The 20,651-nt window shown below is 40.6% G+C and overlaps 1 protein-coding gene across 1 annotated transcript in view; it reads left to right on the top strand.

Annotated features, from left to right (window-relative positions):
- The first annotated feature begins 7,234 nt into the window (after nucleotides 1-7,234).
- The window catches only part of LOC112400917 (40S ribosomal protein SA-like), a 13,796-nt gene continuing 379 nt past the window's right edge, over nucleotides 7,235-20,651 (top strand). Inside the window, 1 exon segment of the mRNA XM_024746909.1 lies at nucleotides 7,235-8,216. Within this exon segment, the coding sequence (XP_024602677.1) occupies nucleotides 7,319-8,216 (898 nt within the window). The 5' untranslated portion in view covers nucleotides 7,235-7,318.

Genomic DNA, 20,651 nt, shown 5'->3' with positions numbered 1-20,651 from the left:
TGCATGTTCTCCAGATGTGTTTCTCTATAGGTGAATTATTATCATAATCACAGATACACAAAAATATTTATTCATACATATATTTTTTTCAATAATGGAATCACCTTATTCATATTTTGCAACTTGCTTTATTGCATCAAAAATAGTATCTCTTTATGTTTTCATTTGTATTTCATTAGCTGTGTTTTTAAATGTTTCTAAGACATGCATATTGCTCTTTGAATGAATTCTGTTTATATTTATATTAGTCATCTATTGGTGAAAAATAAATTACTCAAAAATTTAGATGTTTAAAATAACAAATATATAATACTACACCATTTCTTTGGATCAAGAATCAGGGAGAAGCTAAAGTGGAAGGCTCTGGCTCAGGGTCTCTCACAAGGCTGCAATCAAGGCAAAGGTAGCTGGTTACTGGCAGGTCTCAGGGCCTCACTGCTTCTGGCCAGAGACATGGGTTCCTTGTTACTTGGGTAGCTCACAACATGGCAGCTGGCTTCTCTCAGAATGAGCATGAGACCAACAAGGAAGACACAGCCTCTTTGTAACCTTGTCTCAAAATTGAACCCCATCCCTTCTCATATATTCTAGCCATTAAAGGAAGTCACTAACTCCAGCCCACACACAATAGGCCAAATTATATAAGGAAGTGAATGCCAGAAGGCGAAGATCATTAGAGACTGTTTTAGGGGCTGCCTACCACAACATCATTAGATTATCTGTTTATATTGGTTCCTGGGAATGCTTCAATATCATGAGAGTTCACTTCATATAATTTTCAAGTATTTACTCCAGCCTTGTCAAGCAAGTTTTAATGATTATTTTGTAATACAGTCTTTTAAATTTTAATATTATAATTTAAAAGTAATATGGCTCATTATATTTAAAAAACTGATAGCCTTGGCAGCATGAAATATGAGCACTGAAAGAAATTAGGATTAGGACATGTCCTGGTGGCTTCAGGACACAATAGGAGAAGCTTTAGTGAAGTCCAGGTTACACTACTAAGCAGGCATTAACAAAGAAGTTTCCCCCTTTTATCTAACTTCTCCAAACTTCCTATACTCTGATGTAAACAGTGGATTTAATAATACTTTACTCAAATAAATGTGAAGATTAAAGGATATATAATTTAGAGTTCCACTTGCATAAAATAGTTTTGTCAACATTAATATCCTACTCTTCAGACCACCTATCCTAGAGGAAGCACCTGTTCTGAGAACTTGTCTACCGCCTTAAAACCAGTCAATTCACTTGGTCCCCATTCACAGGTGTCTTGGCCCCAGGGACAGGATTTCATTTCTGTCATCGTCATCATCATCACCAAGAGGGGTTTTTGAGTGAGTGCCCATAGGGGAGTGTAAAATGACCAGTCCTTAAGCCCTATCACCTACATAAGAGATCACTGGATATACACAGTGTATCTCAACTTACTTTCATTATTACTCCCTCAAGGAGGCTCTTTAGACAGTTTTTCTTTGCCAACACTTTACTGCATAGAATGTGAAATTTTAATACCATAGATGTAGTTTAAATCTGTTTATGTACTGTGGACCTTTGGAGGGCCACAAACCATTGTAATGTCTACTTCCTTCCCCTATTCTCAAGAACCAATTTTCAGATTCTTGGTGGGAGGCCATATTGGCTTCACTGAGGATGAATGGAAAATTGTGATGGAGACAAAACCTGGAACGCAATCCCTGCCCATTATGTGGTGTGTCATTCAGGAATGCTTGCTTAGCCTCTGTTAGCCTGCACTTTTTCTTCTGCAAAAGGGCACCCATTATGCTTTCCTTACAGGACTATAGGGAGGAGTAAATGGGGAACCCTCCATAGAGTATATGGCACATTGTAGGACTTCAAGAAATGTGAGACATGGCCCACTTTTCTCCTCCCTCCTAGAAAGTGATGATTGTTATCTAAGCCTCCCCCTGTTGAGCCTTCAGGTAGCTGTAGCCACTACCTTTGCCTTGACTGCAGCCTTGTGAGAGACCCTGAGACATATCTGCCATAGAAATCACCTGGAAACATGGCAGTCAGAAATAGCACATATTCACACTTCCATAATAAAGGAGGTTTGGGGCCATTTCTGTGTTGCAGGATGGCTTTGCTGAGGAATCCAGGGTGAGGTAAGAAGATCATCAAACCATTTTCTTTAATTCCTCATCATTTTATGTCCCTTTATTTTACCTTTTAGATTGATATTGGAAAAGCAGTTTCCCATTGAGCCCCCAGATGAAGAGAGTGCAGATAAAGGGGAGGCAGGAATCACAAACCCTTGACTTTGACACCAGACCCATTACCCTCTACAGGACCATGCACTAGGATTTCATCTGCACCATCAGCTTCTTCAAAGAGAGGGGATGGGGAGTGAATATTACCTCAGTGGGCACAGTTTAGAAACATGTAAAACTGCAAGTTTTAAGTTCTAGAAGGACATCATCTGTCAAGGAGACTGTTGGATGCCCTTTGGGGAGGGTAGGAGGTAGATCCCATTCCTGTTCCTTAAAAGATGCCTCTGGAAGATTGATCTTCCATTAGTGAATGAATCTGTCATCTGTCAATGGGAATAATGATGCCATCCTCCCAGAGTTGTTGTGAGAATAATGTAAGGTATATAATTGTGTGCATGTTTCAGGTATAAACATATAAATACTATCATAGAGCTAGTTCCCTTTAGCAACCTTTTTTAAATCTGAAAATAGTAGGTTTTTTTGAGATTTCTCTAGTAAGGTGACTGTAGGGCTGCTTTCATATGACTCCATGTTGCCCTGATCATTCTTTCACGTATTTCCTGGGGCACAGGTGCCCAAGAAGTTCTGTAGCCAGTGTCCAAGAGTGCAGCAGCTGATGGGGACCTCACTATCTCTTCTCTCATAGATATTGCCAATGTCTCTGCAAAGAGGTTGTACCAATCTTTCCTCCACCAGCAGTGAATGGAGTTAATGTATCCCCACATTTTCCACTTAAAGAGGATGCAGCATAAACATAAAGTCATTGATCAGATTTTCTTTTCAAATTCTGGAATTATTTCAGGATATATTCTGAGGCACAAATGTGAGATGTGCCATTTATAGGAAAATATAACAAAGAAAGATTAAAATAATCTAACGTTCTAGTACCAGGATATCAGATTAGCAAATAATAAAAACGTAAAACCCATCATGGACTCAGATCTGCAAAAACAGGTGCTCTCGTCTTGTGGTTGTTTGTGCTAAATACTAATAAGATTATAAAGGTCAACTAAACAGTAAATATTAAAAATATTCAATGTCCATACTCTTTGACAAAGAAGTCCCACTTGTGGGATCTTGTCTTCCTGAGGCAGCCGGGTGAGACCCCTGCCATCATGATCCATCTGTCCACACTGTTCAGGGTTGAACCATCAACACAGATGACTCAATGTCTTCAGGCCCCCTGACTGCTTGATTCAAAGGAGAAAATCTCTCTTACTGCTGGTTGCCCAGCCTTGATGAACCATCCACAGAACCACCACAAGCACTGATATGGAGCAGTGCTAGGTCCCTGCTCCTGGAGGGACATGTAGATCTCTGACCTCATTCCAGTGTGGGAGAAATCTCCCTTCTTCTCCCTCTCCAGGCTCTCAGAAGCCCTCCGCTCTGTAGCAGGTAGAAACAGCCCACTCCTTACTGTAAGTTTAAGGTTTTACAAAAGATGGAAGAAACACAGGTGTCAAACAGCTTCTGCTCCAAACCCTGTCACAAACTTCCCTGGAGGCAAGGGGAAGGGGCATCAACCCTGGCTCCCTGCTGCAGGGAAGGTAAACACAGGGAGAACAGAGGTGATCACCTCAGCAGTATGTATCCTGATACATTTTGTACAGATCGGTCACCAGCAACTAAAGGTGCTCAGGCTGTCGGTTATATCCATAGTTATGGCAGTGGGCTTGGGGAGAAACCTCTTTGCCACCTGTTCCTGGTGAGAAGCCCATGCTTTTTTGTCACATACATCGTGAAGACAAGACAGCCACACCTCACCACCAGCACCTTGGTTCTCCTCCACAAAGCATTCTTTGTGTCGGGTTGCCTGATAAAATCAGGACACCCAATTAAATTTGAATTCCAGAGAACTAAGGGATAATTTTTAGCATAAGTATGTCAAATGAAATGTGATTTTGTTTATCTGAAATTGAAATTTAACTTGGTGTCTTTTATTTTTATTTGCTAAATCTGGACACCCTGGGGTAGGAGACTGTGAATCTAAGTTTAACAGCCCCATCTGAGCCCACCAATCAGCACCAATCATCCATGTGAGTACACCTTCTTGGATGTCCTAGCTGAATTAAGCCTCCAGATGACTGTGACCTAAAGTGACAGAAACCATGTGGAGCAGAAAAACACTCAACTGAGCTGAGTCAACATACTGAATCCTGAGAGATAATAAATGTCTATTATTTGTGGGACTTTATTAAGTAGAAATGGATATTCAAAACATGTATTTGGGGTGTACTTTTTTTCTGTGGTCTGTAATCATTGGAAAGGATAGGGATTCACTGATTCCTGAAGCCTTGGTAGGACTTCATTATAGTTTCGGCTATAGATTGCATATAGCTTTATATGTGGGTATCGATTTCTGAACATTTCTATTCCTTCTTGAAGGGATTTCCATAGGAAATTTTCATGACATATGATTTTCACCCTACTTTTGGAATTTAGAACCTAATTCCAATCCCCCTCCACAGGAGGAGTCTCCAATGCAATCTCCTGTGTTAAGGAACAGAGAGGTTGTTGCTACAATTGGATCCATAAACCACATGGAACACCATACCCTCAGAACGTTGCTTGGTGAGTAATAGAACAAGGGGTGTTTACTCACTTTGAAAAGTGATTCTCAGATTGTTTCCTGAAACACTCTCCTGCTACAGGGATAACCTTTGGCAAGGAAGTTACTTTCCTTGAGCACATATAGGCAGAGCTTCTTCACCAGCAGCAAATAGCTCTGCATTGTAGTCTTTGGCCTTTATGACTGTCTCATGAAGCACTTTTAGTTGGTCAAGTCAGTATGATTCTGGGGTTTATTAAAAAAGAAGCCCAATTGCCTGCAAATCTAAGTCATTTTCTCCAATATCACCTTTATAAGTAATAGAATTGATGTTTTGTTCTTTTTATTCTTTTGTCATAGTTCTTGAGTTAGAGCCCAGATGTGGGTAAAAGGTATGTTTGGGGGACCCCTTAAAGACACAAGCATTTTGTAATGGATCATAGGAAAAGTTGGGGAGCCAGCAAGACTCAGAAAAGGGGAGAAGAGCTGTGGATCTATTGTTAGACCCACCCCTGAGAACAGAGTAAACACGTGCTCTATAAAGGCAGCTTGCTTCAAGAATTTTGAAGGGAAAGGGTATGGGCTGTGTGCCCCTCCTTCCAAAGTCACTCATCAGATAAGTGATTCCCACAATAGAGAAGTGAATTACAGAGAGGCTAGAAGTATTTTGGTCATGGATGTCCCTCCTCATGGAAGAAAACATCAGGAATGGAGAATAAGAATTTCCCCAACAGAAACCAATTGTATGGGGAATTGACTAGGTTTCTTTCTGCCTATTAAATGATTATATTTTTCTAGGCCTGCCTCCCTGAAGCACCTCTGAATGTTTCTTTAAATGACTTAATAAATATATAAATAAATAAGTGACTTTTTTCCAACTTCCTAGATCATTCAATCACACGATTATAGACATTCTCTTAATGTTCTACCATAGATGACGAACTTCTGTTAGCCCTCTGAGGGCTAGCTCATCTCCAAGAATCCTAGGATACTTCCCTGGGTCTCTGTATACTGAGAATAACTCCGCTCTTGTCTCTTTAAAGCAAACATATTCCTGACAACAGGGAAGTTTTTTTCCATCAGCCTGGGCAGAGTTCGCCAATTTTCCGGATCCCAGTCTAGTGCCTCTAATTAGTATGCTTTCTCTGGTGGTAGCCAGAGCTAAGGTCCTCTGCTTTCACCGAAATCCAGGGAGTGGAGGAGTGTGCAAGAGGCATTTCCGGTGTGGGGGATTAGCCTGCGCCTCGCGGTTGCCATGGAAACCTGACGTCAATAAGGCGACCGTGACGACTTTTCTGCAGAGACTGACGTGACCTGACGAGTAGCACAGGTCCCGCCTTCAGGTGTTTGGGACTCAGCTGAGGGTGTGCGTCCCGGCGGTGGTGGCTGGACCGCCCTAGGGTATGGGGAGACAAAGGGATCCGCTTCCAAGTCGCCTCTTTCCCGCTTTGGGGCTAGGTGCCTCCCCTGTCTGGTAGGTAAAGCCATTGGGGTCCCGCCCAGCCCCAGTGGGTGCGGTGTCCTGCTCCAGGGGTGTCCTGGAGCCACTTTCCTTCTAAAGGCAGGGGCGCGGGAGGTGACACAGGTAACGACTCTAAGCCTCAGCTTTCCCCTCTGTAAAATGAGGATAACAATGCTTTCCCCACAGGATCGCTGTGAACATTCAGTGATAACACATGAGTAAGCCTATAGTCCTGTAGTTATTGTGGGATCATGAATGTTTGGCCACTTCTTATTTATTATCAACTTCGTTGTTGGGGGAGAGATGAGGAAAGAAAAAGAAAAAGGCCCTGGTGAGAAACCCATTGTAACATCTGGTAGTTAGGATCACTGCTCAGTTGTTTCACTGTCTATGTCACTAACCCAGTGCCTAGCACGGTGCAGGGCACACAGTTACCAGTAAAGCATGGTAATTGCTGGATCTGTCTCTCCCTGTGCAGCTTCTCATGCCGGTGGCCTTGGTCATATCAGGTGTCTGAAGGGGGCAGGTTCTGAGCATGTGTCCTGATGGCTGCTGGAGCTTCTACTCCCGATTCAAGGGCAGCAGTCTTCAGGAAACCACAACACTTCATTTCCTAGTGGAATATGACGCCTGGCTCTAGTGAGTTCATAGATCCGGACAAAAGCATGTTATAAAATAGCTCCTGTGAGATTCTAGCCTAAAAGTAGAGAAGCTACTTTGATCTCGTCATGGGAAAGAGGTTTAGCAGGTGGAATGTCATTCCATCAGCAGCTACTTGCTTTGTAGTAGTTCTGAGGCCCATCTTAGAAATGCCTTATTTGTGCAAAAGCAATGAATTCTATAGCTTGAGGGAGCTGCTTGATGTTTAATATGCATTTGCAATAAGTTTACATATATATTTTCTAACTGTGTAAATAATAGTCAGTGATTCTCACGTATGTCTCAGATGGGTATTGAAATATGCAATTGCCTTTTCCGTGCCAGCCAGACAGGGGTCCATACGGCGTTGTTCTGTATTCCCATCGGAACTTAAAGGGAAACTTTCACAATGTCCGGAGCCTTGATGTCCTGCAAATGAAGGAGAAGGATGTCCTCAAATTCCTTGCAGCAGAAACCCACTTAGGTGGCACCAACCTTGACTTCCAAATGGAACAGTACGTCTACAAAAGGAAAAGTGATGGCATCTACATCATAAATCTGAAGGGAACCTGGGAGAAGCTTCTGTTGGAAGCTCGTGCCATTGTTGCCATTGAAAACCCAGCTGATGTCAGTGTCATATCCTCCAGGAATACTGGCCAGCGAGCTGGGCTGAAGTTTGCTGCTGCCACTGGAGCCACTCCTATTGCTGGCTGCTTCACTCCTGGAACCTTCACGAACCAGATCCAGGCAGCCTTCCGGGAGCCAAGACATCTGGTGGTTACTGATTCCAGGGCTGACCACCAGCCTCTCACAGAGGCCTCTTACGTTAACCTGCCTACCACTGCTCTGTGTAACAGAGACTCTCCTCTGCGGTATGTGGACATTGCCATCCCATGTAACAACAAGGGAGCTCACTCAGTGGGTCTGATGTGGTGGATGCTTGCCTGAGAAGTTCTGCGCATGCGTGGCACCATCTTCCGTGAACACCCATTGGAGGTCATGCCTGATCTCTACTTCTACAGAGATCCTGAAGAGATTGAAAAGGAAGAGCAGGCGGCAGCTGAGAAGGCTGTGGCCAAGGAGGAATTTCAAGGTGAATGGACTGCTCCAGCTCCTGAGTTCACTGCTACTCAGCCTGAGGTGGCGGACTGGTCTGAAGGTGTGCAGGTGCCCTCTGTGCCTACTCAGAAGTTCACCACTGAAGACTGGAGTGCTCAGCCTGCTACTGAAGACTGGTCTGCAGCTCCCACTGCTCAGGCCATTGAGTGGGTAGGAACAACCACTGAGTGGTCTGAAACTGTTCTTCCACAAACTCAAAATGGAAATAGGTTGATGGAAAATAAACAGTTTCTAAAAAAACAAAAGAAATATGCTACGTTGTTTTTCCTAGCACTCTGTGATTGTACCATGGATTCTTCCCTGATCACCACATTTTTATCCATCGCGTAACAAAATGTTTAAATGCCAAAAAGTTTCCAAGTGTTAGTATAAAATGTCAGTTATGAGGACTTAGTATTTTGAAAAATAATAATTACTCTAGAGCTTCCCTATTATAATAATATTCAGCCATGTCCCCTAAAATAACCGGATATTCTAAAATATCTTTATGATTATTTTCCAGGAAATAATAGTTTTAGTCTGTACTTCAGAAGGACATGTGCATCAACTTTCACTAAATGTTTCAACATACCTCATTGCAAAAGATGATTTCTATTTTGGTAATATGTGGTGTAGATGAATTTGGTGAGACATGGTGTGGACCTATTAATATGATAAGAGCATATTGATGGGTATTGTTCTCCTGGTTATTTTAATTGCATCAAAGACTTAGAAAAATATATTTTAAATGCTTTATTGACCTATGATTGACATACAATACATTGCACACATTTGAACTGTATGCTTTAATACGGTTTTGTATATGTCTACATCATGAAACCAACACTACAGCAGAGATAATGAACTTCCTCGTGCCCCTTTGTAATCTCCCACCCACCTGCCTCTGGCCTCCAACTTCCTCCCCTGGACCTTTCCTGTTCCCAGGCAACCACTGAACTTCTGTCACTATTAATTAATTTCATTGTGATTTTATGTAAATAGAATTGTATAGAATGTACTTTTTTCCTAGCTTCTTTCATTCAGCCTATTTCTAGATTTATCCATTTGTTGCCTGTATAGATAGTTTCTTTTTATTGCTGAGTAGTATTCTATTATACAGATATATCACAGTTTGTTTTATCCATTAACCTGGTGAGGGATATGAGGTTGTTTCCAACATGAAGCTCTTTTAAATGAAACTGGTATGAACATTTGGGTTTAAGTCTTTACAGGGACACATGCTTTCTTTCTGTAGGGTAAATACTTAGGGGGTCAGTGGCTGGAGCATATGGTAGATGTAAGATTAATGTAAGAAATTACCAAACTGGTTCTGAAGTGGTTATACCATTTTTCATTCCCATCAGCAGTGTATGAGGGTTTGATCCTCCACAATATCGTCAGTGCTTAGTATGGTCAGCATTTTTAATTTTGGCCATTCTCATAGGGGTGTAGTGATATCTCACTGTAATTTTAATTTACATTTCCATATTGACGAATAATGTTGATCACCTTTTCATGTACCAATTTGCCATTTATATAATTTCTTAGGTGAAGTGTTGGTTCAAATCAGTCACATGCCAGAGAGGTCATACACAAAACAGACCTGGAAAGTAGAAAGGAATTAGCAAACAGTTTGGTGAGTCACTGTAATAAGAGTAGGAAAAAAAAAGAAAATCATGGCTTTTCCTTTGTAAAATGTAGTCAATGTTGATAGATACTCCCCTGGTGGTCAGATCTAGAACTGTAGCTCTTAAAGTCTCAAGGCAGCAGGCAATGGAAGGGGAAAGGAGGGAGAAAAGGGTATGAAATAACCGGCCCACAGTCTTCAAAAATGTCGAGGTCATGAAAGTCAAGACAAAACGGAGGAACTTTGCTAGACTGTGGAAAACTAAAGAGACACCACAGTACAAGATTCTGTCCTGGATCCTTTTGCTATGAAAGACATCGTTAAGACAACTGGCAAAACTTGAACAGGGTCTGAGGATTAGCTTGTGATAAATTTTATTAATGATAATTTCATGATTTTGATGGTTGTCTTCTGGTTATATAGGAGAATGGTCTTGTCTGTAAGACATACACTCTAAAGTATTTGGGAGCTATGGGGCATTGTGTTGGCAACTTGCTCTCATATGGTCCAGGGAAGGGGGTGGGGCAGGGGATTCTTTGTTTTATACCAGCAAATTTTCTGTAAGTTTGTGATTTGTTTTTAACAACAACCAAAATCAAGGAGCATGTATTGTTTTCATCAGAAACATGGGCTCATTTATATAGATAAGGGCTGAAAGGAACTCCTTTGGGTTTTACAACAATGATGCCATTGGTGACCTTGTTGAGAGCAGATTCAGCTGAATGGAGAGGCAATAGACAGGGGTGGGTTGAGGAATGACAGGGAGGTTAGAAAGTGGAGACAGTGAATATAGTTCCCCTTGCTTTGAGAAGTTTGTTGTTTATGAAAATGAGAGGAGAGAGGGGAGGATGTGGCTTAGGAATATTGATTTGTAGGGAAGGATTTTTGGTATATTTGTTTAGCTATTCATTGGAAGGAGAAACATAAGCCAGTTCGTATTAATTTTGAAAAGGAAAGGCCTTGTAAAGAAAATAGAGAGTTCAAGGTCTAAAAGTTGATGAAGATAAGAAATGCTCAGCCTTTAGTTTTTCTGAGTCTTCTGCATTGCCAGGACAGTGAACAAACACTGAATTCAGTATTTTCAGGTGGCTGGGTGTGGAGGATGTTCTCCTACAAAAAGGTCTTTCTATACAGCTCTTCATATAACATACAATATATATAAATTATACATACACCAAATTACAGCAATGGATATTTCCAGGGTTGCGGCGAAATATAGATGTTATATACACTTCCGTGTTGTTCGAATTTATCTTACATCCAAGATTTACTACTTACGTAATTATAATAAAAATAACATTTTAAAACAGGAGGTTTGAATTTGGTCTTAAATTTATTTGCAAATTTTTTGTTGTAGAGAGAGATTTACTTTTTGGAAAATATGTCCATAATTAATAGTGAAGGGGCTGGGGAGGAAGTAAATTAGAAACTACGTATAGCATCATCCCAAATTTTACTTATCAGACAGGATCCGTCTGTCATGAGGCTCAGAGACTGCACAGGTAATAGCAGTGGAAGCACAGGGTCTTGTGCCACATTTCACATCCAGAAAAGTCCATCAAGTGGGTTTAAGGGAACCCCTGGTGCTCCCTCATCCCCACCTAATCTGTTGTCCTCAACTGTGAGGTTCAAGTTGCAATTCCAGTTCTCCTCACCAGCTGGTGAAGACCTCTACTTTCTAAATTTTCCCCAAGCATATAATATTTTTTTAGCAAGGAAAGAAAACCAAAGCAATAAAGATTTTTGTTTGTTTAAATAGGCTTTATTTTGTAGAGCAGTTTTAGGTTCAAGGAAAAATTGAGCAGAAAGTACAGAGAGTTCCCATGTACCCCTTGCTCCCACAAGCCCACACAATTCCCCTCCTCCTGTCAATATCCCACCTCAGAGTGCTACATTTGTCACAATCAATAAACCTATATCTATACACCCTTTATTACCCAAAGTCCATATTTCACGTTGTCAAAAGTATAAACATTTTAAAAAATAATTTTTACAAAGCAGGTTCTAAAACTGGAAGTATGAAACAAGCCTCTATCTCATATACAATTAGGTAAAAGTTGTAAAGATGTATGATCACTGCCAGAGGCTGATCGTTCCAAAACTGACATTTCATTCATCCTTTCACTACATATTTATGAGCAATCTCTATGTGCCAGGCACTGGCAACCTGTATTCAAACTCCTATTTCACACCTCTCTCTCTCTGTTCAGCCCTAAACTTGTCTATACAACTGCCTACTTAGTGTCCCTGTCCTTTACAACTGCAAGATTCTAGCAGAGTTTTCACATCGAATAAGTTTACATGAGCCCTAGAAGGTGACTGACTGTCTGCCGGGGAGTCAGCGTGCTAGTGTAGAATGAGAAAAATCAGGGTTAGAATCCCTGTAATGCCTCTTACCAAGCTATGTGGCCTTGAAAATTGTTACGAAATACTTGCACTATTCCTTAAATGGTATAGTGTTTTATGAATATATGTATGTACGTATGTATGAGTTTCCAGCTGTTATGTGCCTAAGCATGAAACGTCTGAGTCTTAGGATATGAATAAGCTCTACTTGAAATTATAAAATTGTTCCCCCAAATGTTTGCACCTTTTTAAACTGCCACCAGCAGTGGGTGAAAATTCTCAATTTATACATCATACTCCTAACAAAAAAATAAAACCAAAAACAAACCAGAACTTTGGTATTTAGAGAATTTTAAAATAAGTCTTCCTCAACTGATGACTCTGAAATATTGCTTTCTGTTGTTTTCACCTCCATTTCCCTAATTACTGATATAATTAACCACCTTTTCTGATATTTATTGTTTTTTATGCATTAAGAATATTAAACCTTCACTGGTTAATGGCCTCATTCTTTTGTCATGCCCTTCTTGAGAAAATATTGTGTGCCAGGCAATGCCAGTCAAAATCATCACAGAAGGAGATGGGCTTTGAGCTAAATCGTACAGGAAGAGTAGGATTGTGAGAGGAAGTGGAATACATATATGGACATTCCTGGCTATGCACAGGGCATGGAAGAGGAAATGTACCCAATGTGCTTGGGGTACACAGCCAGGAGACAGTCTGATATGGCTGAAGTGCAGCCTACAAGGAGGGATGGGGCAGTTGATGAGGAACTCTGACTCACTTTGCAGCATCCAAAAACTATTAAGTGGCCATCTTTAGCCCTTATGAAGACAGAGCAGAAAGGGACCTTAGCAGTTACCTAGTCTAGCAACTTCAGTTTGCAGAGAGAGTAATGAGACTCAGAAAGAGTAAAGTAGAACATGGCCACCATGCATGTGTTAGGCACCTAATGGAATCAAGGTACGCAGGCTCCAATTCACATTTCATTCCTTACATGAGCTCTAATCCTGTGTATCTATCAGAAATCTTCAACTGGAGGACGATAAATCCCCTGGTAACCTGCACCACTCAGCACGGATTCCCCTACCCAAAAAAGCATAAGCTCAACCATTTCTCATCCTTGCAAGGCTACCATCTAAAAGAGAAGTCCAAGTGGGAGAGTGGCGAGACTATGGTCACTAGACTCAGACAACCCTTGGTGAGAAGATCTCCTCAGCCTTTTACTAACTGTGGGGCCTGGGAATGATATTTAACTGCTCTGACCCTCAGCCTTCCTCATTTTTAAACCACCAGTGTTGGGCACCTAGTGGGGCACTTCAGGAGATGCCAATTTGCTTCCCACTTTGACTCTTCCCTTCTTAAAAGAGGTGTCCTGGACATGAACTGAAAAGCTTGACTACTAGAGGGAATACTTGAAAATGTAACAATAAAGGGATATGCATACAAATTCATTACCTGCCCACGTGAGTTTCCGTGCCAATTTGTTATGTTAGAATTGGCTGCCTGATGGAGTCCTGGAGAAAGAATGTTATTATAGGGACTTCCCTGGTGGCGCAGTGGTTAAGAATCCGCCTGCCAATGCAGCGTACATGGGTTCGATCCCTGGTCCGGGAAGATCCCACATGTCACGGAGCAACTAAGCCCGTTTGCCACAGCTACTGAGCCTGCGCTCTAGAGCCCGTGAGCCACAACTGCTGAGCCCGAGTGCCACAACTACTGAAGTCCGTGCGCCTAGAGCCCGTGCTCTGCAACAAGAGAAGCCACTGCAATGAGAAACCTGTGCACCGCAATGAAGAGTAGCCCCAGCTCGCTGCAACTAGAGAAAGCCCGTGCGCAGAAACAAAGACCCAACACAGCCAAAAAAAATAAATTTAATAAATTTAAAAAAAAGGAATGTCATTATATCATTTCCATTTAATTGAAGGCTCTCCAGTCGAATCTAGGATAGGAGAAGAAAATCTCCCCCACTCCTCTATTTCATAAACTCTCCAGTTGTCTTATTTTGACTTCTAGATTTAGCATCAGAAAAGTTTGTGAACTTTGATCTTGAGGCACAGAAGCTGATAAGGAAGCACACAGTGTGTTATTGACTTGGCTAAGTAGAACACTGAAATGAGAGTCAGGGGTTCCCATCATAAAGGCACTTTGGAGAGGTCACTCCCACCAGCCGCATTGATTAAACAAGATAAAAATATTGAGTTCTCCTAGCCACTCAGGAATGTTACCACTCAGAATACCAGGACAAGGGACTTCCCTGGTGGTCCAGCGGTTAAGACTCTGTGCTCCCAGTGCAGGAGGCCCAGGTTTAATCCCTCGTCAGGGAACTAGATCCCATATGCCACAACTAAAACCTGGAGCAGCCAAATAAATAAATATATTAAAAAAAAGAATACCAAGGCAAAATCATCATCACCTTCTGGATACAAAATACTCATTTGATGTTTTGTGTATTAAGTCAATTTATGAATAATTTACAGGAGTGGAAAAAAGGGATAACAGAGGACAACTAAATCAGAACATTTAACAAGAATTTAAACATATCAAACCCAAATTTTATTCCTCACTTTCCTGGCTTTGAATATAGGTATACACAAATAGCCATCATCCTGTGAATGTAACTTACTCATCAACTCTCATGCCTGAATCTGGAATATATACATCTTGTAGATACCGATTCTTCACTTCTATCTCACTTACATCCCCAATAAATTCTGTCTTACCACCACTCTGGTTCATCTTGTACTTAAATCATCAAAAAAATTTTTTTCGAAACTTTGACAGCTCATAATTTCATTTAAGGGAAGACAGCCATTGTCTTGCTCCATAGTTGCAAAACATTTTCATTTTTAGATTGATGAACACCAATTAGAATGATGAATCCAATGACTTTTTTCCACTTATACATGATCTATTTCCTTCTAGTTGCCTGATTTCAGCATTTGTCTACTTAGAAACTTACTGATTAAATGTTGGACATATATTAAATATATGATATCATAAAGATGACAGAAAGTTTCCCCATGTCCTTTGAGCAAAACACGGCATTTCTAGTTCTTGTCACAACATATTGTATGACTAGTGTCAAACTGATTGAGAACACCATTTATCATTTTGGTCCTTAGAAGTACATTATTCACTGGTTGATTTTTGAGTTTGAGAAAGTTCATCTAAGATACTGTCATTTGAAGACTCACAGTTTGATACTGCTGTCACTGTACTTATATCTTCTGATTTAATAACCATAAAATGAATTCCTCTCTCAATTTCTGTCTGTATGGGAAGAAAATGGAAAAAAAATCTCACCTGTGTTCAGTGAAAGCTGGATTAAATAAATGCAAAGATGGAGTCTTTTGACTTCTTTTATACCTTCTTGAAAGATAGTGTAATACTTTGGACAATGCAGTAAAAAACTACATGGTGATGTGGTATGACTTGTTTCAGTATTGCATCATTCTTAATGTAAGCTAGTCCATCATTCTTGCATTATCTCAGTTTTTTTAGTCTTTTTAGTATACCTGGGAATAATTAGCTAATAATAAAATAATTCTTAGGATGATGAATAGCAAAATGTCTCAAGATATAGAAAAAATAAGATCAATAAGATCCTATATGTTAATTTTACAAAAGGGCCCAACTGTCCCACGTGGTGTGTGCAAGGTAGAATGCACACACCATCTCTATTATTATTATCTCTATTTAAAAATAAGAGATAATATTCTCCTCATTCTTAGGAAGATTTCTAAGAAAGAATAGAAAACATAAAATAGCAATCCTTAAAAATACTTAGAAATGCTCAAAGAAAAGCTCAAAAACAAAAATTGGGTGCAGTGGACCCTGATAGTTTGTTTACCAAGAGTTAAATGAGATCCCATCTGGAAAAGCAATCTGAGGTCCTAGATGAACACTGTGCTTCCCAGTAATTACACCAGCAGTCAAACTGAAGATATCATAGAACTCTGCGTAATAGGTAACAGACTAATGGTATAGAAGCAATTTCCCCTAGGAAAACACCATTTTTAAAATTGAAGTATAGTTGATTTACAATATTGTGTTAGTTTCAGGTGTACAGCAAAGTGATTCCATTATATATGTACATATATATAAATTCTTTTTCAGATTCTTTTCCATTATAGTTTATTACAAGATATTGAATATAGTTTCCTGTGCTATACAGTACATCCTTGTTGTTTACCTATTTTATATATGGTAGTTTGCATCTTTTAATCCTATACTCCCAATTTATCCCTTCTTTGAGGTGATACCTCGTTGTAGTTTTGATTTGCATTTCTCTAATGATTAGCAATATTGAGCATCTTTTCATGTGCCTGTTGGCCATCTGTATGTCTTCTTTAGAGAAATGTCTATTTAGGTCTTCTACCCATTTTTTGATTGAGCTGTTTGTTTTGATATTGAGTTGTATGAGCTGTTAGCATATTTTGGAAATTAATCCCTTGTTGGTTGCATCATTTGCAAATATTTTCTCCCAGTCTGTAGGCTGTCTTTTCGTTTTGTTTATGGTTTCCTTTGCTGTGCAAAAGTTTATGTTTGATTAGGTCCCATTTATTTATTTTTGCTTTTATTTCTTTTGCCTTGGGAGACTGACCTAAGAAAATATTGCTACGATTTATGTCTGAGAATGAGAAAAACAGCATTTTAAAAGGTATTTGTTGGTCTAAGCATGAAGCACAGGCCACTTTTATAAGAATCATCTGGGCTCTTGTTAAAATCGCAACTTTTAAGACCTTAGTCTAGACCTTTCCCTGGAGTTTGGGGTTCAGGAATCTGTATTTTGAACAATTTCTCTGGTAGATTCTGATGTTCACTATAGTTTGAGAACTGCTGGATAGCAAATGTCCAAGATTTCTTTAAATATTTTTCATACTGTGATCTCTGATTCCAATGTCAGTTGGTTTTGCCATTCAACTTTAATTATGTTTCTGTTTTGGTGTATCTGGTAGTAACAATTGAGACATGCAGCACTTGTTTACTGAGTCCTTAAGACAGGAAAGGCCCTTCCCCTTATGGGGTTTACATTCTCTTTTGGATACACATAAAATAAAAAAATAACTAATGTAATTTCAGTGAGTGAAGAATGCCATGAAGAAAATAAAAAAGAGAAATGGGATCAAAAATAATATTTATGGAGAAGGCAGTCAAGGATTTCCAGGGCCACCCAGTCTGACAACTTCAAAGACCATCACTTACTTTGACTACACCGTACATGATGATCCCTGGAGCTGTGCCATGCTTTGTCACTAGAGAAGGCCATGCTATGGACGTGACTTTTCAGCTGAGACTTGGATGATAAGAATGAGCTGAGTGTGTGTGTGAAGAACCTTTGATATTAGCCTAAGGAACAGCACACTCTGAAGTGGGAGTGAGTATGACTTGTTCCAGAAAAAGACAAAAACCAGTGTGGGAGCCTGGTGGGAAAAGTGGGGAGAGCTGTGAGAGACAAAGCAGAAAGAAAGCTATTGTAAGATATGGGGAAAAAACTCAGGCCTAGCAGGCAACTTTACCACATTTCCATAGTCAGTATACTTTTTCAATATCTGAGACCACTGGGGCACAACATCTATTCTGTGCACAAACGTTCAACACTCTCTCACACCTCAACATTCTCAACTGCTCTTTTGGCTTCTTGCTTCTTTGGAAAAATAAATGCTATCACAGAAGAGATTGTCTATATGTCCCCCAGCACCAAACATACCAATTTACCTGCCTCAGCACCTATGCTCACTACTTTCCCTGCAGTGACAAATCTTCTTATGGTAGCCCTTCTCCTTGCAATGGATCACCTACTCCAGGACTCTGATTGTGTGATTATCCCCATTTTCCCTTGAGCCATCAATATTCATCTTTCTACTAGATGAGTGAATATATGCATGAATGAACAAACAGATGAACTAATGAAAGATTTGAGAGTTGGGTTGGGGGTATAGAGGGAGGTGTTAGTGTGATTCTCAGATGTTTCACCTGATTATCTGTGTGACAGGTAGTGATATTAACTGGGATGAGCAACATGTAATGGATCCTTTCTGGAGGGAACATGATGGGCCATCCTGATTTCTCAGTATCTTTGTACACCCAAGTGGGAAAGTTAAGAATGCAGCAAGATATTTAGATCAGAGACTGAGCTAGAGAGGGAAATGCAGGAATCATATGTGGATGGACAGCAATTGAAGATATAAGTATAGATGAGATGGCTGCCAAAGGAGAGAACATGGCATGAAAGGGAAAGGTGGGCATGTGCTTTACAAGCCTGAAGAGACCCAAAGCTTTCACCTCGGCTGTCCTTCAGACTCAGGCAAGTAGGAAGTGAAGACTAATGCAGAGTTGTAAATGGCCTGGCTAAGACTGAATGAGTTCCCCAGCAAGGACCAATCTGCAAAGACTGGGAGAATGTTTCTTCTTTTTCCTTCTTCTTTAACTTCTATTGACTCCAGGTATTTAAAGTAACTGTCAAAACATCAGCTGACCACTAAGCTTAGGCAACAGACTTTAATGGACACACATGATAAAGAATACAGACTTTACAAAAATTGTTTTTAAAAAATCACTAAACAAACAATCAACCACAAACCAATAGCCAGCAACAACAAATCTTGGGGAGAGGGAAGAATATGATTTCCAGAGTCACCACATAGTAATATTCAAAATGTCCAGTTTCAATAACAAAAAATTATGAGGCACACAAACAAAGTACAGCTTATTCACAGGGAAAAAATTAATAGAAACTGTCCCTCAAAACTGTAAATCAGGGCTTCCCTGGTGGTGCAGTGGTTAAGAATCTGCCTCCCAGTGCAGGAGACACGGGTTCAAGCCCTGGTCCGGGAAGATCCCACATGCCGCGGAGCAACTAAGCCCATGCACCACAACTACTGAGCCTGAGCTCTAGAGCCCACGAGCCACAACTACTGACCCTGCATGCCACAACTACTGAGGCCCAAGTGCCTAGAGCCCCTGCTCCACCACAAGAGAAGCCACCACAATGAGAAGCCTGCACACCTCAATCAAGAGTAGCCCCTGCTTGCCCCAACTAGAGAAAGTCTGTGCGCAGCAACAAAGACCCAACGCAGCCAAAAATAAATAAATTTATATATATATATATAAAAGACTTTAAATCAACTGCCTTTAATATGACCAAAATGGTAAAGAAAAAGAACTAAAATAAACCAGGTGAATGATGTTTTGCCAAATAGGGGATATCAGTAAACAAGAAGAAATTATTAAAAAAAACAATAGAAATTCTGGAGCTGAAAAGTACAGTAGCTGAAATGAAAAATTCAGTAGCAAGGTTCAACATCAGATGTAGACAGGCAGCAGAAAGAATCAGGGAACTTTAAGATAAGTCTATTGAAATTACCCAGTCTGAGGAGCAAAACGAAAAAGGAGAAAGAGAGAAAGAAGAAAGATTATTTGAAGAAATGATGGGTAAAACTTTTAAAATTTAAGGACAGTCACAAATACACACATCCAAGAAGCTCAACAAATTTAAATCAGGATACACTCACCAAGACACATTACAGTCAAATTCTCAAAACCAAAGACAAAGAGAGTATCCTGAAAGCAGCAGTAGGCATCAGGTTTTATTTGGACCCTGGTCCGGGCAAACTGTTAAAAAAACTATAACAGAATTGGGAATTTGAACACGGATTGGACATTAAATGATACTAATGGATGATTAATTGTTAGGTGTGATAATGGTATTATGATTGTCAGTAAAAAAGAGTCCTTGTAGATGTGCACTTTGAAATACTTATGCACAAAGTGATATTATGTCTGGGATTTGCTTCAAAAATAATCTTTAAGGGTGGGAAGTGGGTAGGGATATAGATGAAATAAGATCGGCCATGAGTTGTTCCAGTACACTTTCAGTTGTTGTGTACACTGGGTGATGAGTACATTGCCTTTCATTATACTATTCTATTTTTGCATGTTTGAAATTTTTCCATAACAAAAAATAAAGTTAATGTAAACTATAAATAGAAGGAATTTTTAATCAAAAACAGGAACAAAACAATAAAGTGTTAAGAATAATTAGAAACAACTCCATCTCCTTGATTCACTTCCTGTTGCCCCCACCATGCATTTGCGTATAGAGAAAACGAGAAAACAGTGGGTATTGGTAACAAGGAGGACAACAGTTTGGGGGTGGGGTGTTTGGGGCACCTTGCTCATCATAGATATTCTTGAATTAATTTTGTTTTTTTAGAATATTGCATTAAAGTGCGATTTATCTTCAGTACAGAGGGGTTTTGCACCCCCTAAAATGTTACACCTGAATCCTGGAAGGGGGAGGGGTGTATCCTGGGAGCAGAGGAGGGCAAAGGCAAGTCCCCAGAAGAGCAGTGGGAATGGCCAACGGCCCCCTGGGAAGATACTGTCCTACGGCCGTTAGAGAAAGGCCCAGGAACACACAAAAAAAGGAGAGCTTCGGGGCCCAGGCCGGTGCTTGGACAAGTGACACGGGGTGCAGGGGCAGGTGCGCACGGCCGGCTCGGCGCTACCCCGTAGTGCAGGAGAGGGCGTGGCAAGGGCGTGGCGTCCCGCGGTGACGGAGGCCCCACGTGAACGGCCAGTGCCGACTGGCGCTCGCCGCGCTCTAACGGTAGACCAAGCTGTTGCTCGCTGCCTTCTCGGTCCCTGCGGGAGTGCGGGCCGGGGGCGGCCCCCAAAAGTAAGAGGCGCGGG

Source organism: Neophocaena asiaeorientalis, unplaced genomic scaffold (genome assembly GCF_003031525.2).
Source record: "Neophocaena asiaeorientalis asiaeorientalis breed wild unplaced genomic scaffold, Neophocaena_asiaeorientalis_V1.1 scaffold551, whole genome shotgun sequence".
NCBI lineage: Eukaryota > Metazoa > Chordata > Mammalia > Artiodactyla > Phocoenidae > Neophocaena > Neophocaena asiaeorientalis.
The sequence above is the reverse complement of the archived record's forward strand: the minus strand, read 5'-3'. Positions and strand labels throughout refer to the sequence as shown.